The sequence below is a fragment of the Eupeodes corollae genome, chromosome 1 (assembly GCF_945859685.1).
Source record: "Eupeodes corollae chromosome 1, idEupCoro1.1, whole genome shotgun sequence".
Classification (NCBI taxonomy): Eukaryota; Metazoa; Arthropoda; class Insecta; order Diptera; family Syrphidae; genus Eupeodes; species Eupeodes corollae.
In genome coordinates this window covers 41,492,061-41,515,875 of record NC_079147.1, presented here as the reverse complement: position 1 = coordinate 41,515,875, position 23,815 = coordinate 41,492,061, and the positions used below count along the sequence as shown (strand labels likewise).

General features: G+C 33.4%; 2 protein-coding genes across 3 annotated transcripts; one reads left to right on the top strand and one right to left on the bottom strand.

Annotated features, from left to right (window-relative positions):
* Nucleotides 1-2,997: 2,997 nt before the first annotated feature.
* LOC129941314 (RING finger protein 37) lies at nt 2,998-4,955 on the bottom strand. Its single transcript, XM_056049914.1, has one exon. The coding sequence runs from the start codon at nt 4,741-4,743 to the stop codon at nt 3,460-3,462; it is 1,284 nt and encodes a 427-aa protein (XP_055905889.1). The 5' UTR covers nt 4,744-4,955; the 3' UTR covers nt 2,998-3,459.
* A 2,135-nt stretch (nt 4,956-7,090) lies between these two features.
* On the top strand, nt 7,091-23,704 carry LOC129940566 (sphingomyelin phosphodiesterase-like). 2 transcript variants are annotated; one of them, XM_056048945.1, is made up of 8 exons: nt 7,091-7,235; nt 15,752-15,906; nt 15,970-16,149; nt 16,212-16,780; nt 16,852-17,392; nt 17,455-17,637; nt 17,703-17,852; nt 23,399-23,704. In XM_056048945.1, exons 1-8 carry the CDS (start codon nt 7,157-7,159, stop codon nt 23,546-23,548), a joined length of 2,007 nt encoding a protein of 668 aa, XP_055904920.1. In that variant the 5' UTR covers nt 7,091-7,156; the 3' UTR covers nt 23,549-23,704. The 2 variants fall into 2 exon arrangements, with proteins under 2 accessions (XP_055904920.1, XP_055904919.1); XM_056048944.1 differs by lacking the exon at nt 7,091-7,235 and adding an exon at nt 10,788-10,959.
* The last annotated feature ends 111 nt before the right edge of the window (nt 23,705-23,815 follow it).

Below are 23,815 nucleotides of genomic sequence, written 5' to 3'. Positions count from 1 at the left end.
TGTTAAAGGGGAGAAATGCAACTAGCTATTTCTATAGAGCATTAACCGTTTAAATAACGGTAAAAGAGCGTGAGACAAGAAACATTTCGGAGATGTTCAACCGACGTAAATGATCTTATGATGGTAATATCACTAATCAATCTGAATGCTCTACGTTAAATACTGTCCAAGAGGCTTAAGTAAGTTGCAGGAGCACCAGCCCAGATATGGGAGTCATACTTAAGCTTTGGATGTGTATATGTAAATATAAGTCGTGTAGAGATTGAGTTATCTGAAATCCCCTAAACGTGCATACATATTACATAGGTACCTACAACAATTTAGCAACTAATACTACCTCCACCTTTCAAAAACTAATAACCTAAACAAATCATGTTGATTTTTTACTAAAATTTAGTACATTATGTATGTACTTCTAAATAAAAACAAGAGAAAATAGTTTTCATAACGGTTCATTAAATATGACATTAGTTCGTTAAAACAAAAGCAATTTGGTATTGCTATCTCTCTTTTTCTTATTAATAGAGAAAATTTAGTCCGTTAACTACAAAATCCATTCCTCATATTAAACGTGTTGGCAAACGAGGGCAGCTGAATCTAATATTTAGGTGTTATCAGTGTTCTAAGCTAATTTTTGTAAAATTACCGGAAACAAATATTCTGACGAAATAAAAGAAAAAACCATAAAAGACTATATAAAAGTGGAATGAGTCAAATTAAAATATTCCATTCCAAAATCAGTGATTTGCCGATTAATAAAATTTCACAAGTCCAAAAGGTCATTCCAAACGGTTCATCGAGGTGGCAAACGAAGAAAAACAACAAACCTAGAGGATTTTGGATTAGTAAAATCAATTAAACAAGACCCTTTTATATCATCGAGAGAAATATGAACCCAACCCGACCTGAACGTAAGTGCGAGAACAATTCGAAAACTAGCTGTTGACGGTGGCCTAAATTCTTTCAAAGCTGCAAAAATACCTTTTATTTACAACCAAAAACAAGTTAGAGAGATTAAAATTTCCTTATGATCACATCAACTGGACCGTAAGAAAATGAAGATTTATCAAATATATGGTACAATGCATCGTTTTAAGAAACACCCCTTTTCACATCTGCCCATTAAATTACTATGGGATTGAGGTCAGGCGACTGAGCTGGCCAGTCCATGACCTCAACCCCATTGACCCGAAACCATTCCTTGGCAGACTTGTGTGTGTTTCGGGTCGTTGTCTTGTTGAAATACCCATTTAACCGGCATATTCCAACTCACATAAGGCAGCATCACACTGGACATTATATCCACATAAACGCGCTAGTCCATCGTGCCAATGATTTGATGTATGGGGCCAACACCAGCATATGAGAAACTCCCGTGCCATCAATTTAGCACCTCCATGCTTTACCGTTTTATTGGTGTACCGATGCTTAAACTTGGAATTTTCTTTACGTCGGACGTATTGCCTAGAGCCAGTTCCACCGAATAAAACAATTTTGGTCTCGTCAGTTCACAAAATGTTTCGCCATTTCTCTGCAGGCCAATTAGCACGGCTTCTTGCAAATTTCAAACGAGCGGCTACATGTTTTTTGTAAGCATCGGCACTTTTCGTGGACTGCGAGCGAAAAGATTGTGTTCCAACAATCGCTTTCTTATTGTTACGCTACTTACTGCCAGTCCTAGATCTTCCTGGATTATCTTAGAGGACGCAAAAGGACTCTTTCGGCTGTAGCGAACAATACGTCGATCGTCATTTTCACTCGTTTCCGTATTTTACAGCATATTTTTTTTAAGTTTTTGATATTTTTTACCTACAATATAACTCACACTCCAATTATTTTGAATAGCCTGATTAAGAGTAAAGACCATTTGATCTCTGGTTACAAATGTAAACGGTTATGAATTCCAAACCAGTTCATTGTTTTATCATCCTTAATGTCCCGTTATACTTACCGGTAGAAAAAAAAAACACTTGAGCAAATTTTGTAAAAACACTCCTATTATTTTGAACACAGCTGTATTTTTAAAAGTTGCTTTTGTTTTGGCTAACTTATACTTTAAGAAATGACTACTAAAATTATTTAAAATATGAACTCCCTTAGGGCAAAGTAAACTATTAAAACGATGTTTATTCTTGGCACTTGAAGCCATCAAACTTATTGTTACATGACAATTACGCAGGTAAAGTTCAGTTAATTATATCCATAATTAAAATACTTTCATAAACTAGCTGTAAACATTTGATTTACGGCTCCATATTCAACTTTTTCTTTAGCTTCCGAACTCAAAATTAGCAGTGCTACATGGTGATTATCGTGGTTGACCCAACTAGCATTCATAAATCTCTTTTGGTGTAACATAAGTACTCCTTAAAGTACCCCAATTAACAGCATTCTATTAAATTAATTTCAAAAAATACATCCGAATGAAATTTAAAGATGATTATTTAAAATATAATAAAAACAACATTAAAATAGAATTAACTTCTTCAAAAAATCCTCACTATTCTTTTAAATAAAATGCATAAGTCTTCAGTCACAATACAAACCCCCTCCACAATGTTCCTTTATCAAAATGAACCTAAATCAGTAAGTAGGTATTCACTTTTAAAAATAAATTCAATCACAGCTGTGCCTCAAAATAAAAAACCTGTTTAGTGTTCCCATCATAAAGAAACCAAAAAATATGCACCTGGCACATTTTGTTTAAAGATCGTCCTGATCGAATTACATACATCTCACATCTCATTCTCATACCTGTGCACTTATTTTAAACAAGCAAAATGCATAGAACGTCTACCTCACAATTTTAAGCAGATGAGTCACAATCACAATACACTTTTCGTAATAAAGAACCTTGGCGAATGGCTTCCGCTTGGGTTAATCCCATTTAAACAAAAGACGAAATTTAAAATGACCGCCCTTCAACTCCAATCCAAGTCGAATTCGAACAGAGAAGAGAAAAACGTATGAAAACAAAATTAATTAAAAACAAAAACATCTTCGCAAAAGCAGAAAATTTAATTTTTTATTAATTGTTTTTTAATTTAAGGTTAATTTTCTTTTTTTGTTTATTTTTGTTCGTAACATTATAATTCCCAATATATGTTTTGTTTTTGTATTTTTATTTTATGAATTATGAATCTATATTATTATTATCTATTGACTAACTTCTTGGTTAATAAATGATCGCTTAACATTACTAGTAGTGTGTAAGAATACCTGGTTGTAGCGTACTCATGAGTTCATAAGAAGAGATACAGATACAGTAATAGATGATAGATAGATAGACGAGAGCTCATGGGTCTACAGTACACTCTACGTTCTTCTCGTAGGGAGAAGGAGAAAACTTAAAACAGAAAGTAAAATAAAAGTATTTCCTAGAACGCCACAGGCACGGTTTTTGTTGGTTCCTCCTTGTGGTTGGGTTGTGCTCACTGCTCATACCGACGACGACGATGTTTACTTATGATGTCGTTCGACATCCGAGGATCTGAAGCTGGTCTTGCATGTGCACATTTGGTCACGGGTCAGGTGGACGAGGCACACACGGCACACCAGATGCTTGCAAGTCTGGATCTCGTATGAGTAGTCTTCGGATTTGCAGCCGATGCAGGTGGTGCGCTTGATCTCGGCCGGCTTGGTGGTGAATCGGGTGATTCTCTGTAGGGCCATGCTGATGGCTGTGTCGACGTTGGAGGTGAGAGTCGTGGGATGGGGCATCGACGGTCGATAGAGCGAGTCTTCGAGTTTCTGTCGTTTGCAAGGCGTGATTGATGGATCGCGGTCGCTGGCGAAGGATGAGGCGTGGCGATTTTTGCTGCGACGCACCCGACTGCTGCCCAGTGTGCGAGGGACAGTCTTGAAGTGTTCCGAATTCTCCATGAGGAACTTCTCGATGCGCGCCTTCAGTGCCAGATCGAGGATAGCTTTGCGGTGTGACGAGAATTCCAGGCCTGTGAAGGGATCCGAAGGCAGTCGACCCCATTTGGCCTCGACCTCCGAATGTCTGTCAATTGTCGATTGGTCAACCACCTTTCCCGAGGGCAATACAGTCGGGAAGACCATCAACTCCCATGTGATGGCGTCGAGGAATTCTTCTGGAACTCGCAGCTGCGATGACTCACACAACTCGGGGAAGTTTCTCGAAGGCGAACGTTGCCCCTTTTCGCGTTCCCGAGCGCCTGGTGGATTGATGACCTCATTCCATATGGTTTTCACGAGTTCCCGATCTGCTTTCTCGAGGCTCTTTGCTGGCAGTCCCCAGATCTGGATCTTCTGTAAAACGGGTGGGCAGCGCTGCGTTGCCTTGATTGTGACCTTGATAGTGGTGCAATTTGAGAGAATCTTGCTGGCTGTCTTGAAGAAGAAGGCCTTCTCGCATTGCTGATTGCTGTTTCGACTTGAGTAGTCACTCTGATAGCAAAATGTGACCGAATCTCCACGCAGATCTCTTACATAGCCCACTCGCTCGTACACCCCGTCCACCTTACCGTGTATCTCGAATGCTGTTGACCTCATCGACCCAATTGTGTTCCAGATTTTGATGATTTTCAGATCAATGGCCTTGGGAAACTCAAAGAAAATGTCCACCGGTGGTTTGGTCACATTAAAGGCCATAAACCCTCGATTCAGCTGCTGGACATCGTCCGCAATCAGATTACTAATGGAGTAAGCATCCTCACAAATGGCTTCACTCTCTACCAAGGGCTTGAGTTTTGCGTTGAGAAAATTGATTAAGCTCATTGCTGGATTTTGCAGGGAAAATATTCAATGAACTTAATTTATGATTTACAATGGCGTCGCTCGCCTTTTTTCACCGATTGTACGATAATCTAGAGACAAGGAAAAAGAACGGAACGAAAAAATCACAGCTAGCAGCTTAAAAAACAATTAAACCCACAGGGGCGAAGAGAGATATGGCGTTTTTTCGTATTCGGTTTGGTTGGGTGTTTTGACATTTGATTTCTTCTCTGTCTAAAAGAAATGTTGATTTTTTTGGTCTGTTGTTGACAGCTGGGGGTGACAATTAAAATTAAAGGTGAGTGAACAGATGGTAATGGTGATTGGTTTGTGTCTTGGATAATTTAATGGCGTGAACGCACTTTTGGGTGACTTTTAGAGCATTCGAAATTTCTTGAGAATTTATTTAAACAACAAAATAGAAAGTCTACGTTAATGAGATGAAAATTAGTGACAAAATGTCATTACGAATAATTGAAATTAACAATTAACAAAATGCCTGCTTAATTTTTCTTTTTTTTTTGTTCTTGAAACTGAAATTCATTACAAAAAATTAAGTAAGAATGAACATTTTCCTAAAATTCATTCTGTATATTATTTTTCATCCAAGATGTATTTGTTTGAACATTTTTGTGTTTTTGATAATGGATATTTTACTTTCGATATTTTGTCGGAGGTGTATCTAATAATATTTTAGAAGTTATACTTATAAAATTCAAATAATAGGCCTACTGATATTACATATAGAGTCCGGAGGAGTTACGGAGGTGTTCTATAATTTCCAATACGATAGAGTTTCCGGAGTTTTTACTTTTTTGACGCACGCATTAATAAAAACGAATTTCTGCAACGTTAAAAAGAGCTTACTTATTGCGAACGCAGAGAATAATATGTAAATTATCTCATTTATTCGAAAAACTAGTTAATTTAGTGCAGTTTGTATATTTTCAAAACTGACAGCTAATGCTTTCAAGTGTCAAAAATCTGTCTTCCTAGGAACCAAGCAGAAATTGTTAATAACAAAATATTTATATATAGGTAATGGATGTTCATATGGTAGACATGTGCATTCAAGAGGACACAAGCGTACACAGGTTTTTCTCAACTCCTACTCTCACTTCCCCTCGGTGAACATTGGGTGCCTAGTACCTCGACTGGAGATTGGGTTCTTTCCCCCGTGGAGAGTTGTTGGGGGCAGCAAACGAGAGATGTGGGGAGAGGTGTTTCCACTAATGCACCTCTCTTTATCCAGACGGCAGCGGAGGAATTCCCGATATAGAATCAACGGTGGCGTCTACAGTTCCAGTAAGGTTGAACTACTTAGTAAACACCTTATAGGGCTTCTTCGACCCTTCGGAATAGGGCTGCATTTCCTATTCATATTAAAAGTTCAAAGTACTTTTAGCAACAAAGATTAAGTCAGAAATATACATAATTTATTTAAATACTATAAAAAATAAACCATTAAAAATAAAAGGGGTCATTCACGCAATACAATACGTTTTGAATTCAAGGAAATTCCTACAAAAATCAAAAAGAATAATCTGTCAGGGGGGCTCATAACCCTTACGCCTCCTATTGGCTCTGTCATTAAACTGAAATTAAATAGTTTTATCGCCTGAAAAACCCAGTGTTACCATTCGTATGAAAGATTATTTGAGTTTTGAAAAACTCTAATAGCATAACTTTCAGTTGTTCGTCAAGTAGCGGTTTTTTAAACTTTTAATTCGTTTATGACGGCTCGAATTTTAATAACTTTTAAGGCTGTTAAGTTGCGTTTGTTCTAGTTTTTCGTTTTATTTTTGCCCCAGAACAAAAAAATGTGATGCACAACTTAAAACTGCTGATTTTGCAGTTATTTTTAACTCCCTTTATATTTTATCTGCACGAATCTTTATTTTTTAAGTAAGATTAAAAGCCTTAAAGACTTTAGCAAATTTTATCAGCATTTTTGAAAATATTTGTGCGTATTCAGTTAAAGCGGAGTGAATTTAAATTTGTATCTATTCCTGAATTTCAAATGATTTTGGTGGGAACTTAAAAAAAATACTAGTACTATCGTCAGTTTTAAAATTGTGGTTCAATGTGGTCCAGGTAAAACAGTCATTAGGTAACCATTAAAATTAAACATAATTTACAAAGTGATTTAAAGAACAAAAAATGTTTATGCATTCACACATTTAATGTAAACAAGTGAGATTTCTAGATAAAAATACAGGACATTAAAATATTGTTGTCTCAGAAATTAGATAAGTTCGCAATAGCAAACTTATACAAAAAATATAGATTAAAAGTGATTAATTTATTGAAGCATTCATCTCATTTATCACAAAGTATCTAACAGTTTTAAGTAATGCATTCTTATTCATTCGTCTTAGAGCTCAAGAACTCTTTATTTTATTAGGTTTATCTTGCAATGAAATATTTGTATGAGTTTCTATTGTGTTTATTCACTTTTATTTTCAATGCAATTGTTGGGTGTTTATCATACTCAGGTAAGTGCAAGTAATCATACACCCATGTAATAATAATTTAAAAAAAAATATAATCTTAAAATAAAGTTAATACCATTTGAATACATATTATTGTCTCGCGATACAGAAACAGTATAACTTTTTTTTTAATATACAAAATGAGAGTCATACTTCCGGGTTTGAATTCAAACTACGAGTATCACAACAAATTTGAAATTTATTTAGAGTTTTCTTTGCAATATCGAGATTTTTAAAAAAATGCTGATAGTATTATGTTCTTTGTGAAAACTTACAAATTTCAGTTTTTTTCTGAAAAACGCTTCTAACCCAGAGAACAAAAATTAGCAGAATCTTCATTAGGAATTTGATTTGTTGGTTGAATTTTATTTGCATTTCTTCGTCCGAATTTTACCAATTAAAACGTCATTAAACTATTTAGTAAAAAGTGACTAGCCGTTAATTACACTTGAATTTAAATTAGAAAACTCTTGTCTTGCTTAAAAGTTTGTCTATATGTACTCGTATCAATTTTTACCAAATTTGCGTACTATTTTTTGTAGATTTTATTTTTTATGAAAAACGGCATGTTGGATTTTTATATAAAAATTACTGAATATCGAAAACAATATTTTCTGTGAAATAAAATTAGTTTGAAGCCAATATCTTTAATTTTTGAAAAGCTATTTGAGTCGAAAGTAAATTTTTACCAAGTTTTAGTATTGTTTTTTTTTAGAGTTTTATTTTTTGTAAAAAAAACTGTCAATTCGATTTTTTTCAAAATTTTAAAGAATGCTTAAAACAATATTTTTTATAAGATAAAATTAGTTTGAAGCCAATATTTCAAATTTTTGAAAAGATATTTGAGTCGAAAATCAATTTTTATAAACTTTTATACATTTTTTTCAGGTTTTTATTTTTTGTAAAAAAAACTATCAATAAGATTTTTTTTTCAAAATTTGTCCTTATGTTGAAACAATATTTTTTATAAGTGAAAATTAATAAAAAGCTATTATCTCAAATTTTTGAAAAGATATTTGAGTCAAAAATCATTTCCTACCAACTTTTGTTAATTTTTTGTCGGTTTTTAATTTTTTGTAAAAAAACTGTCAATTCGATTTTTTTTTCAAAATTTTACTGAATGTTGACAACAATATTTTTTGGAAGATAAAAGTAAATTAAAGCCAATATCTCCTAGTTTTAAAAAGATATTTGAGTCGAAAATCAATTTTTATAAACTTTTATACATTTTTTTCAGGTTTTTATTTTTTGTAAAAAAAACTATCAATAAGATTTTTTTTTCAAAATTTGTCCTTATGTTGAAACAATATTTTTTATAAGTGAAAATTAATAAAAAGCTATTATCTCAAATTTTTGAAAAGATATTTGAGTCAAAAATCATTTCCTACCAACTTTTGTTAATTTTTTGTCGGTTTTTAATTTTTTGTAAAAAAACTGTCAATTCGATTTTTTTTTCAAAATTTTACTGAATGTTGACAACAATATTTTTTGGAAGATAAAAGTAAATTAAAGCCAATATCTCCTAGTTTTAAAAAGATATTTGAGTCGAAAATCAATTTTTACCAACTTTTATTAATCTTTATTTTATTTTATCAGAGTCAATAATATTATTTTTCGTTGCACGAAATTGTTTTGGAGATGAAATCATATTTTAGTCGGAAAATTTTGGAGGTGACACATTTTTTTTTTCATTTTTTTTTTATTTATAAAAAAAAAACGTTAAATGGATTTTTTTTCAAAAAATATAATTATTTGATATCACGTTACAATATATTATATAAAATTTAATGAAAAATTAAAAACATTGACTTCTAACTTCTTATATTTCAGTGAATTTTGTATAACAATTCATAACATTAAAATCTACTAAAAAAAGGAAGGTAAAAATTCATATTCTATTCTCGATATCTTGTAAATAAATGAAGATATTGACTTTAAAATGATTTTATTCTAAAAGAAATAAGAAATATTCAAGAATTACGTCTAAAATTGGTACAATTTGGTTTTCGACTAAAGATCTCGTAAGATTTCATCATATGCAAAATATTATTGGTAATTTTTAGTTATTTAAAAAAAATCCATCTGAAAACTTTTCGACAAGGAAAGATATTGACTCCAAATAATTTATCTCACACAAAATATTGTTAAGAATAATTCTAAAAGTTTTAAGCAAGACAAATCGACATATTGGATGGAATGTTATCAGTGTGGGTCGCATCCCATTCTCTTTTTTTACAATAATGTTAGACCGCAAAATCTAAATGTGTGGCTGTGCCTTTCAGAACATATTTTTTAAAGTTTGGCTAAACTTAGAGTCTGGAATTTGGAATATAATTGTCGGGAGCGAAATCCTGTGTATTAACATAGATTTCAAGACATTTATTACCCGTGGCATGATGGTTAGTTCGTTGGACTGTCATGCCAGATCTCGTACTGTTGCGCAACCTAATTTTTTTTCAAATTAGCATTCGAGACTTAAATCGAAAGTGAGCAGTAAGTTGAATTAATCATATTAAGAAGTGAAACCCTTTTTAAATTGCATATATTCCAAGAAATTATCTCTACAATACAATTTATTAAATACTATAAATTATTCGCCATACTCTACGGTTTGATGTGGTTAAAGCTTCTGTTAGTTAAATCTTCGTGCTTTGAGATTAAAAATCTTTAATTTTATATACATCACAATAGGTTGTCATCAAAAATTATTTCAAGAAACACAAATAACACTCCTGAATTAAATCTATTTGTCAAAAGTTAAACACCACTTCAACACATGCTACCCCAAAATCCTATTACTAAACAAGTGGTTTCTCAAATGTCAAAAAATGCAGTTTCGGCGACGTCTCGCGGGAAAATTCGGCCACGCAGAAGTCTGTCGAAACCATATTTGAGATCAGCGAGTAGTAGGTAGGTTTCCTTTCCTATTTCGATTTTCGGCAAAGCTGCAATTTTGATGCACTTTTTCTTAGAAACGCTGCCACTACCAGCGAGAAAGAAGTAATTAGACGAACGTTACCACCTTTACGCCAAACATTAGCGTTCAGCTCTTGGTTTATTTCTTATCTATTAGGCCTTAGCACCTAAGCTATCTTACTTTTGTAATGTTTTTAAAGAGATTTCAAGTGTCTTGGTTTATAATCAAATCAACTGGAGGTATATTATATTTACCTGATAAATTATATGAAGAATAAATACATAAACACTATACATTTTTCTCTTTATATTATTTCCTTTAGTTAATCAGCTTGTTGTAAAAATATTTAAGTTAGCTACACCGATTATAATACTATAATCAGTTTAAATTTTAATAGCATTTTTAAGTTATTTTCTAATCTTTTTATAACTAATTTGTTTTATAAGACGATGAACTTTCCCCCTCTCTTGTATTTATAGATATTGTTAACTTAGGAACCTCTAAATCCAAAAAGAATTGCCTACAATAAAGATTATCCAAAAAGATTGTAAGTACAAATTAACAATCGAAAACCAAAACCAAATGGCAATGGGTATAAAACATAAACTTATTAATAAATTTAATTAGTTGTTCGGGAAGCATTTAAGATTTCGGGCTGACTCCTATTTATAGTAATATCGAGAATGATTGGGTTTATTTTTATAAGTTTACTTGTTGTTAACAACTGTTTTGGTTTAAACATACCAAATCGTAGTAAAACTAACATCATTTCAGTAGAAGAAAGTAACGAAGCTCTTTCATCTATGTGCGGTGAGTGATATCTAAAATAATGGAAGAAGTGCAACATTCCTGAATTTCAAATAAATTAAAGTTCTAAAAGTGCTTAATAATTAATTATTATCAATTTGTGTTAAACTTATGCATGTTTTTAAATTAATAGGGTTAATTTGAAAGGAATTGTTTAACCTTCGGAAGTTATTTACCTAATAAGAAAAGTGTACTTTAGTTTAATATTAAGGAGTTTAGAGTTGTATGACTCTTGATAAGCTCTAGATACATTTCTTGATTTCCGATATCTACTATAATTTACGCGAGTTTTGGGTTCGATCCTTGCCTGTGCCATTTAAAGTTTTTTTACGAGTACTGCCTCTTGCGAGGAATTGAAAAATTCGCCAAAAATAATTTTTGTCATAAAGAGTGCTTTCACAAATAACCTGTTCGGATTCGGCTTAAACTGGGAACTTAATTCCTTACAAAATTACTCGCACACAGGAATGGTTGCGAGTAATGTCACTGGGCCCTAGTTTTCAACGGAAATGGTGACCCAGTTTTTAGTACCCAAGTTAAAAAAAAAATGATGTGGCTAATTTGCGATCATATATAAGGCCTGAGAGTTGTCCAGGGTTCTTTCTAAAGATGCATAGCAATTTGGTTTTGGAATTTTAAAACCCCGATTTTTAATGAACTGTCATTCAATCGTAGATTCTTATAACTTATGTATAGAGATAGAATAACATAGCGCTTCATATCTAATTATAGAATGCTAAAGGTGGAACGGATATTAACACCTGGCCCAAGCAAAAGTTAGAGAATTATCAGAGCGGCACTAAACAGTAACAGCAGAATAATCGTTCCTTTGCCCTAGCAGCAAGCTCGAAAATTAATGAGTGGTCCAAGCTTGTCCATCATACACTTAAGGCCAATTTTGTTCACGTATTAACAGGTCAGATTTCACTTATGGGGCGAGTGAATGGGATCGCTCTTGCTTAAGTCAACGAAACTGAGAAAAATTGAACGAAACGGAGCTAGACTCCATTATGTTCACTCGTATTGAGATTCTTTGTGTTCGCACGTTTACTTATGCGCGCATATGCTAGCTTATGCCAATTATAGCTGGGCCTTAAGAACTGGATGGCGGAAAAAAACTTGGCTGAAATTCCTTCGTGCCCCTAGCAGCAAATCTGAAGATAATTATTCGGGGCTTTGCCTCACAGAATAATAAACGGTTGGTCTAAGAATGTCTGTCATACACTAAGGAGAAGTGAAGGGAAAACGGTATTTTGGGACCCGAAAATTACGAGACGGTCCCATCCCATCTTAGGGTAACAAATGCGTTCAGAAATCAAGATTAGTACTCAAGACGGGTAAAGGTAGAAGATGAATTTGTGTTTAACCTTCACCTCTCTATATGTAATATACTGTGAAAAGTCAATGCAAGTTGATAGCTGGTGAATGGCAAAACCTACAATATATATTTTCTCGGAGCCTTGTTGTGTATATGCAGTGCAGTGCTGTAGTGCCTATTACATCTGCTGTTAAGTGGTGATATTTTTCATTGTCTCAGGTTGAGGTGATAGGGAAGAACTGTAACACTTTGTTACGAGGCAAAGAAACAATTAAATATCATAATTATTTATAAATAGTATAATCGGATGTTTTTGGTATTTTGCTGTTTTTGGTTTTTTGACTTCCCTTTTTGTACAAGGGAACGTACAGGCCAGCAAAGCTTCTTTTTGCAAGCTTTTTAAAACTATATTTCCTAGCACAATACTCTTTTAATCTTTAAAAGGCGATCTAACTGAATAAGTTAGGTTAGCTTAGGTTAGGTTAAAGTGGCTGTCCGTGATGGAGTAGGACACACTTCACTTAGGCCAGTTTAATGGCCCATTTTGATACCACATGAATCTTGAAGTTTTCTTTTAAGCTCAATGAAAACAGATTGAATCTCTTATTCAAAACGTTAAAGGCTGATTATGTTAATATGATTTAGATCGTTATAGATGAATTCTCCTTGGCAGTTCTTGAGTTTTTGAGCTAGAACAGAACATTAACAGAGGAGGTGAAGAACTTTTTCCTCCTCTTTCTCATCCATACAGCTTCTGTAAAAGCCCGGTTATGACACCTAATATGGAGCTTTTATGCTATTCGTTAAAGATAACAAACACCTTGATCGCCTTTAATCTAGTGTAGGCCAGATGTTTTTTGTGACGTGACACGTGGTGATGTTATTCTACCTGACGTTTGCTTTCTTCATACCCTCCTGCATAAGCAATAGTTTACATGTAACGATTTGTATGCCAGACATATGCCAAGCGTGGTTGAATGGGTTGTACTCTACCATTACTGGCGAGTTGATCCGCCTAACAGTTTCCTGGAATATCTCTATGGCTCGGCACCCATCAAAGGTGAATTTTAAACTTTTGTGCCAAGTCCATTAGAGATGATTGACAGTTATGGACTGTTATAGAGTTTGTAGAGGCTGAGTTCAGAAATTTCATATCGGGCTGACTATCTGAGAACATACGGATATCAGATGTTGATACCACGTTTTCTTTAAGCCAGGACAAGGCTTCTCTTACCGCTAAAAGTTCCACCTGGAACACGCTAGAATGATTGGGATTTCCTGCATCCCAACGGATTTCAGCCGTTCACCTCCACCAACCTTTTGCATTTGGGTCCTTGAGCTCTGGAAATGGTTCTAAATAGTTAAGAATTATTCACTACGATGAAGCTTCAAGGCGAATAGCAAAGCTTGAAGCTATTTGTTAGCTAAATATACCATATAGAAGTGTTAGGTCGAGTAGGCGGTCTTAAACGTGATTATTTTTTGCAAAAAAAATAGAGGTAAAGTAGCTTTTTTGGCTCTCTTTTGTATGTTGCGTTTCCAATTTAGTTTGTTTGTCAAAAATAAGGCAAATTCGGTTTTGTGTCTGTCTATAGCACTATATGTAAGAGTTCTTTAAAGGCGTTAAGATGCATTCCTGAAACCGCTATAGCAACGTTATCTCCATATGTTACCAGACCAGTTAGGACTTTATTTACCACCAGGTTCCAGAGAAGAAGGGATAGAACACCATCTCTCTACTAACAAATCTTCTAGCAGAAGAGTTGCCCAGTTTTGAGTTAATTACTTTGCTAGTCAGCATTAAATGAATTAACTCCTTCAGCAAACTCTCTACGTTTACAGAGTTTTTTAACTCTCACTTGCGCCGTCCTGTGTGCTCTCACAATTGAAATTACAGAACTTGAGCGAAACATTATTAATTCTAATATCGTAACCGCAGGTGGCGTATGGGTAGGATGAAAATGTTATTATTTATCCAATCCCAAAAATCCCTATAGATTAAATATTCCAATTCAAAAGGCTTAAATTCACTATTAAAGTAAATTTCGTTATGACCATAAATAAGGTGTAAGGGCAATCACTAAAAGTTGTCTAGAAAAGCCGTGCTTCATGACTTTAACAATAGATATCGTTACTTCTGGTTCCTATTTGTTTCTTTTGATTGTGTTAAGCTTACCATCTAACTCATGTATACTTGTCCCTGGAATGTCCCTATGTGATATTTTGATTGTCTTTTACCACGCTGGCAAAGCTGCCGGTAGCGGCTTATTCCAACCTGAATACTTTATAAATGAATATACATTTTGTAAGCTTTCGTAATCTGTTTTTTCCATCAAAATACTCCTTTAAATCTTAAATGGTGATCTGCCCCAATAAATTTCAGCCAATTTGATAGCAGCAGCGTGAAAAGTATGTCAAATATTTCCTGTCAAAGTGCGGAAGACCGAATTTGAAGACCCTTTATATAAAAAAAGACGTTTTTTGCAAGCTTTTCATAGCATTATCAGCCATACTGTGTGGCGCCCAAGTTAATCTACTTCTGTAATGTATCGATGTAATAATATAATATGCACGTATGCAGTTGCCTTCAACCTTAACATTTATTATGTACCTATAGCACATATATGCAATTTACGTTTGCATATAGCTTTTAGTCAGTGACATACAGACCACCATCAAATAAACACCCTCCTATTGCTCTGCCACTATTATAAGTACACTATCATTAGTTATTCTTTTAGTATAAGATTAATAAAATGAATTATTAAGAAATCATCGACTGATTTTATTTGTGGTTTTGTCAAACATCACAACTTCAATTTCTATGGCTCCAAAATTTTGATCTCGATAAGTCACTATTTTTCAAGAGTTTTTACAACATCCTAAAATATCAGCCCATTTTCTAATCAATTATAAATATATCGAGATTATCATTACCTTCTTTTTCGAAAGAAAACAAATTAATAGAAAAACGTCTAAAAACGTGAATGTCATGAAAAATGAGAATGATAGTTTTTATGATGACAAAATAACACACACTTATCTTAAGAAACGTGATAAATAATGATAAGGGAATAAGAAACGTGCAAATAAAGTTTTAACTTTTTAATCAGGGTCTATCCTCCTCAAAAAATAACACTAATTACTGTGATTTTAATCAGTATATAGTTTTTGTTAAAAACATTCTATATGTAAATAAGTTGGTCAGGTGGACATTTCAGCTTTTAATCTTTTTAGGAATCAATTGATAAAGTTAATTTAGGTCCACTTTTTGTTGTGGTGGCGTGAGATCGGAATTCATAAAATGTGTGTGTATACACAAGTCACACATTTAGGAGGACCGGCTGCACACTCACCTCCTATCTTTCATATATTTTTGGAATAAGTTGAATTTAGGTCTTCCGTTTTGGGACTGCGAATAAAACAATAGACAACTTGATTCTGTTTTTAAACAATATTCTTGATTGTATTTTACAGATGATGTTGCTGCAGTTTTTGAAGAAGAATACATTGACTACATGAAAACAGGCATTGAGTCTCACCTGCTCAAGAATATTTCTCGACAACTAGCCGAATCTCATACAAAAGAAATAACAACCGTAGATCTTGATTATCTATCAAAATCGGATAGGGTATAAAAATTCAACAAAACAATAAGCATAACTTTTGATATTAATTTATTTTGTTTTTATAAGATTTTTATGTGCACTTCATGTCGAGCTACTGTCAGAGTTGTAATTCGTATGTTCCGAGAAGGAGGTGAATTTGCTGGTCCAGAATCTGATGATAAAATTAAAAAAACCATAGTTGACATGTGTCAGCGTCTCCTTATTTACCCTTTGGAGATATGTGAGGGGGTTGTCGATTTCAATTTTGTAAGAATTTCATCTAAAACCGTGACTTAAAATGTTGACTTTCATAATTCAAAATTTTGCAGCCAATTGTCAAGTTCATCGCTCAAAACACTGAAGCCGATTCGAGGACTGTTTGTGGAACATTTATGCGTTCTACTTTCTGTCAGGTTAAGGACGAGAACTACAATTGGACTCTGAGCATTGATCCTAAAGGTCCTGCAGTTGAGGGACCAAAATCCGAGATCCCTCCCAAGGGAACCAATGACCTGAATATTCTTCAAATAACCGACATTCACTATGATCCATTATATACTGTTGGGTCGTTAGCTGATTGTGATGCACCACTGTGTTGCCAGGGTTATAAGAATATCAGCGAAGGTACATCAAAGGCTGCAGGATATTGGGGTGATTATCGTAATTGTGATATTCCTTGGCATACGATCGTCGATTCCCTGTATCAAATCAAAAAAAATCATCCCAAAATCGATTACATTTATAGCACTGGTGATGTAGTTGATCATTCAGTGTGGATGACGTCACAGGAGAAGAATTCCGAAGCACTGAAAAAAGTCAATCAGCTATTTGTTGACGTTTTCGGAGATATACCCGTTTATCCATTGATTGGAAACCATGAAAGTCATCCATTAAATGTGTAATAATTACTGGAAACATTTTTTAAAATGAAATTAAAAATTAATTGCTATGTCTCCTTTTGTTTCATAGGTTTGCCCCTCCGGACGTGATACAGGAGGATCTTAGTACAAAATGGCTTTATGACCTTTTAGCTGAATTGTGGTCAGTTTGGCTGCCAGAGTCAACCAAAGAAACTATCAGAAAAGGTGGATACTACACTGTCAGTCCTAAGGCTGGTTTCAGAATCATTGCACTCAACAATAACGATTGTTCCAATCTTAATTGGTGGATTTTGTACGATGGAAACTACCTATCGGAGCAATTGAAGTGGCTTCATGATGTCCTTCTGGAAGCCGAACAGAATAAAGAACATGTTCACATTTTGGCCCATATACCAACTGGAATCACAGTCTGTTGGAATGTCTGGTCAAGAGAATTTGGAAGATTGGTGGAGCGTTTTCACAAGACCATAAGTGCCATCTTCAATGGACACACTCACCGAGACGAAATGAGTTTGTACTATGCCAATGGGACAATTCCCATAAATGTTGCATGGAATGGAGGCAGTTTGACAACGTACAATTTTAAGAATCCTAATTATAAAATGTTCCAAGTTGAGCAGACTTCTTATGTGAGTTGAGCGAGGTTTTTGGAAGAATTATTTTTAAAAATCGTTTGCTTCTCTTTCTGTAGCAAGTGGTGGAAGAAGATGCATGGTATTTCAATCTCACTGAGGCCAATATGAAACCAGAAGAGAGTCCCAAATGGAAACTTGAATATAGGATGACTGAAGAATTTGGTTTGAAAGACTTAAGTCCAGCATCTGTTGATGAGCTTTTGACGAAATTCGCTGAAAATCCTTCCTTTTTTAGAAAGGTAAGTAGTACAAAGTTAAAGTCTACATGTCCTTAAATATTAATTTCCATAAAATTTCAATACAGTACCGAAAAATATTTCTGGTTCAAAGTGATCCAATGGTCGATAAGGAATGTGATGATGAATGTTTAAAAGAAATAATGTGCACATTAGCAAGAGGTGATAATACCCAAACCACAAGATGCGAAGAGCTGAAAATTAAACTTCAAGAAGAGGTAAGTTTTTGAGGTTATAAAACGTTTAACTTTGAAAGGTAAGAGACAGGTTTTGAAAAAATGTCTTATGTTTTTGTTTATGCTTTTAAGACCCACGGTTTTTTTTATGTATAAAATTAACAAAAAGGCAAGCTTCAAAAATCTTACATCTTTTGTTATGCACATCATCAAGCTAAAAGCACTTGGAGCGTGTTAAATGCCAACACAATTTCCGTTATTTTGTTTTAATGAGTGTGGTTTTATTCCATTATCAAAATCATTTTAATCTTTCAATCTACAACCCCCAGCAGAAAAGTCGTCTTCCAGAATCTTACACCCAATCTTACACACAGTATAACATTATTAAATCTTAACTCTTGATTCTAACTTCATTCAGGTTGTTAATTAAAGCGACGACTTTTTGCTTTATCTTAAAAGACAACAACTGGATGAAAACTAAATTAGTTATATATATTAAAGCATATGTTATCGGTTTAGTTTTGCCATTTCAAACAATAATGAATGACAAAATTATTAAATGGTGACTAAGAAAAGCAATGACTGATTCAGGAAAAAAAAGCTTTGATACATTTTTTCGTATTTCTTATACATAGTTTATAAAATAACTATAGTGGAGAGAAATATACAAGTTTTTTCGGTTTTTCGGGTTTATCTTAAAAACTATTTGTCGTATAAAAAAATAATCTTCTACAAAATTAAAGTTTAATAAATTTCCTTTAAAAATGAAATTAGTTTGGTTGTACTTGTTTTAATTTGTAAAATAACTCTATCGGCATTTCGTTTTTTCACACGAAAAGAAAGCTTATTTAATTTCCTAAAAAATATGGTTTGAATTTTTTCTTGTCTGTAATTGTCGACAAAAAAATAAAAAACTGGTATTCAATTTATATGTCCGTTCTTACTTCTGAAAATCGTTGCTCCACTATTAAGCTGCATGCCTAGAGAATAAGCATTGTAGCAAGATACATTACCCGTGTTTTGTTAAAAAATCTATCAAGTAGAACTTTACACGAATAACAAAAAATTTGTTACTGTTGATATTAGATAGATAAATAAATATTTTTGGTGTTTCCACCGCACAAGAAGATTTAAAACTGTTAAGTTTGACAGCGCTTTCTAAAATGCAAATGGTGTTTCGATGTTTCGTATGAAGTGCATCCGATCCCCGATCGGAATCGAGTTGAATCAAGGTCATTTCAACTCAATTCAGGTGCATATATATAGAGCTTCAAGCTCGCTTCAACACCACTTGTTTAATGTAGTAGTCTACGAACAAACCTCCTAGAAGCAATTATAAAATGAACTTTTTTTTTACAGAATATCAATTTATAGATGTTTTCTTAACATTTCTTCTTGAGAATTGCCTATTTTATTATTTTTAGTTAGTTTTTTCTTTTTGCTGAATTTAATTTTAACTTTTGATTTTCACAAACATTTCTGCTATTTGTTTTTTTTTTTTTTAAATATTATTCTGACAGATTTTCATTCAGTTGCACCAATTTTTAAATACAAAAGTCTGGCTACTGCCGATGCGTTTTCTTGGGAATTTTCTTCATTTCCAACAATGCCACTCGCTATTTAAATAATTTAATTTGTGACTGGAAATGGACTATGACTTTGGAACCAATTTATTTAACGTGCCTCCCCAAAATCTTCATGTTATTCATTAGTAGAAAAAAGAGCTCCAGTAAATTCTTCGAGTGAAGAGCAAATTTTATGAGTAGCAGTCATCCCTAGAACCCATTTGCTAAGCATACTATTAGTGTTTCCACGCCCTTGTGTCAAGCCACCCATATTGCACGCATTAGAGTTTGTTCAACTGTCTCGTCCGATCACACCACTGTCCAAAATCGGTTAGTTTTTCTCATAGTAAAGTAATCTTCTTGAACAAAGTTTCTAAATTCATCTGGAAGTCATCACAGAAGGCAGTTTTATCATGTCCTGCAAATACGGATTGGCGTACGAAAAGTATAAGGCGGCATGAAAATATGGAATCATATTCTTCACACTGTTAATATAGGCATTCCAATCTCCAGACCGCTCAGCGTGAATAAAATCTTTAAGCAATGTAAACAATTGAATCCATAAGGCTTCTGTTCGTCCATTAAATTTGACTTTGTTAAAGATTTGTTTGTAGTTTCTCACTAAAATGGATCTTGGATCATATGAGGGTTTTGTTTTAGTGCACATAACGAATTAGACTTTTCGTGAGAATTTGGATTTCCTCTAATTCATGTTGGCTTATGTCGACTTGGTAGTACCCGTGGCATGATGGTTAGTGCGTTGCATTGTCTGTGCCATCAACATAAATACAAAAAAAAAGTTTTCATCCCTTGTCATGAAAAAGTGGTTTCTCAAATTAGCCGTTCGGATTCGGCACTTAAACTGTAGGTACCCTGCATTCCTGCATTTACTCGCACACAGGAATGGTTGAGAGTTGTTTATAAGTCACTAGGCCCTGGTTTTCTCACGGACTGTTGAGCCACCTTATTTACTTGTGTCGACTTGTTCCATTATTATATTAGCTAAGGATGTCTTTATTAGTATTAAAGCACGAACTGCTCTAGCAAAAGATTTTCTATGCAGCATCTTTTTAACAGAAAGCAGGCCGTATATAGAACTTATAAAATGTGAAATCCACTCAACCTGACTACACATTTTGATAGACGGAACTCGGATGAAGCTGCGGCAACGATTTCTTTACTTTTAATGTAAAGAGTCTAGTCAAATGTTACCACTAAGCATTTTTGGTATAATTTGTCACACATACTGCCAGCATAGTGCAATGCAGTGTATGGAACGGAAGAAGAATGATTTTAGGTTTTGCACTAAACAAGCCTGTTGTTATTGATTGCATTTACCCTTTCCATCCTGGAATATCATAAATGCCAATAAACTTTGATACCAACCAAAGAGTGTCATATGGTTTTGACTGTAACATTTCTTTGGAACACGCATGCACATAAATTTTTTAATCCGCCATCTGTTTTTTGAAATGTTTCCAAAGGAAGTACTCCAAGTTCTTCAGTTGATTTAGCACAAGGTTGTTTTTTCAGCTTTTGCATTGAATAAATGCAGCGATGTATCCGTTCAAAGAATGAAATGTATTTAGTCCATCTAACGTTCTGACATTAAAGTCCGCATTATCAAACACAAATTGGGTAAATGAACCGCTGGAATGCGGTCGCGTGTGGCAAATAGCTAATATCTCCAACAACTGAGCTTCATATTATAAAGAACAAAACACTTAGCTTCATATAAGGTTTACCAACTTCTAAGAATAAGGCAAGGCTGCTTAGTATTGGACACACGAATGATCTGGGAAGCACAGCTGATATAATGCTATGCCCTATTACGATGCACTTCCATTTTATATTTTCAATATCCGGTTTTTTGTTATAAGAGTTTCCAGAAACGTTTTAAGGGTTTAAGGTGCACAATCGACATCAATGTGTTTGAAAAAATCATCACATGTCTTCCTTAAATGCCGATAGAGTTATTTTACAAACTAAATAAAGTACAACCAAATTAATATCATATTTCCTTAGAAATTTTAATAAGCTTTAATTTTGAAGGAGATTATTTTTTTTATACGAAAAATAGTTTTCAAGATAATCCCGAAAAAACGAAAAAAACGTATGTTTCTCTTCGCTGCCGCTATAGTTATTTTATAAACTGAAACAAACTCCATGTTTCTCTTCACTGCCCCTACAGCTCATGTCGAATTCTTGAGGACTTTCTTTTGGGTAATCACCAGACACTCCTTAGTAAGTGTGCCAAGGATCAAAACTGTTGGATTTTGTTATAAATATTATTAATTATTTATTAAATGGACTAAAAGTCTATCGAAAATAGTGACAAAAATACGGTAAAAAAGCCAACAAATTTTTATATCAGATTCTGTTTTATTTTCCTACGAAAAAAGATCACACTTTTCGGGCAAACTTTCTTATTTTGAGGGTATTTGTAGAGTTCTTTGAATTTCTGCCAACAAGAACAGAATATATTATTTTGGAAAAAAACTACGTTTCAACACAGTTTTTAACATTTCTGCTCGAAATGCACCAAAAACCCTCTAAACTATTGTATTTAAGGTTTTAAATATGGCCTATTTAGAAAACTGTTCGAATCTTGAAATGCTTTCATATTTAGGGTCTAACTTAATTAGAAAGCAAATATCTTCCTTTACAACAGTGTTCTAAAATAATATAATAACTAAGTTTGTGACGTTAGCCCTTGAAATATGTAAATTTTTGGTTGAGTAAGATACACATTATGTTATTTAAATTTTGTCATCGTCCTTTAGAGAACATTAAAGAACATTTTTAAGCGGTGCCCAAAAATGTATCTTTATGTTAAGTGTCTGAATCCCCCCCCGCTATTCAATTTCTGGATACGCCCTTGCATTTGAGTCTTTATCATGCACTAACATGCGCGTCACTTAGTTAGCACACCTCCTTGTTTAAGTGATTCTAGCCAAACTAAATGAGCTCTCATCAGGTAATTCAAATATTTTTTTTAATGAATTTAATATTTTTCAATATTCTGTTGAGAATATTTTCGTAGAGTTTTCCAATGTAATCGAAAGAGGCTGAATAGGCACGCTTGATGCCTTTAATTTATTGCTATTTATTTGAATACTGTTTGATAGATTCCTAAGCCTACCGAACCAGCCGTCGCCAAATGTTTCCTATGATATTTATGTCGGGGGAGATACTTCAATAGAGATAGTTTTGACCCTGGGCTGTGTGGGTTTGATCATTGTCATGTTGATCTGCCATGACAATCTACCAAAAAAAGTTGGGATTTTTTTCTTCAACATTTATGCGAAGCACTAACTATCACTCTTTTTTAAATGGTAAATAAACTTGCTTTAACACCAACATTTGACACGATCTTTGAAACCCAGTTATGAGGGTTCGATGCTTTTCTCAAAATAGATTTTTTTTCAGCATTCGAAATTATTGTTATAACCACATCTATGAAGAGATGGTAGTTGTCGATATTATGTTCTTAGGTTTTTCCAGGATCTGCCGTTATGTAAATACTTGATGGACTGTAAACTTTCCTGGTCTAAAACCACATTAATAAGGACCTATAAGGTTGTGGACGATGGGCTTTAGACGTCCATATATTACTGCAGTGAAGATTTTGAAAGTGATGTCAAAGTATCGGGTATACAATGATTTCATGGTTTCTTCCGATCATATCTTACGGGGTTCAGCTTTTTACTATAAATATGAAAGTGAAATCTATCAATTAATTTAACATAATACAAAATTTCCCAAAAAGTTAATGCAAATAGCTTCCCGGAAATCACAATTAGTTTCTTTTCAATAATTTATTTTTATTTGTTCGTTTTATTATTTTATATTTTCATTTCACATGTATTTTATTTGAGTACCAAAGTTAGATATACTATCCTCATTTCATTTTTCGTTGTATGTACTAATAAATAATTATTTATCTTAGATTATATTATTAAGTACGTAATTTTACTGATTGAAAACTAAGTGGTTTATTAAATAATCATATTTTAATTTTAGCTCGATAAAGAAATTGAAGAAACTCCAGTACCTGCTCCTGGAGGTGATGGTGAAGGTGGCAGTGGTGGTGAAGGTGGTGCATCTTCAGTCTTTATTCTAAAAATAACAACAATTTTGAGCATTTACATTAGTTTGAAGTTATTTATTTAAACAAATACTTAATTTTTATATTTATAAAGTAAATATGTATACTTAAGCTTTATCTAAACAATATTTGTTTAAAAATAGTAAGATAAAAATATAAATAATTTGTATTATATTAAAACCAAACAAAAATAAAGTAATAAATATCAATACTAAGCAGTTGATTATTGTTTTAGTTAACAAAACGCTTTTGAATTGATTGAAATTCGAGATTTATAAAGTACAATAAATAAATTGTGCATTTATATAAGTGGACTTAACCTGAATTGGTTT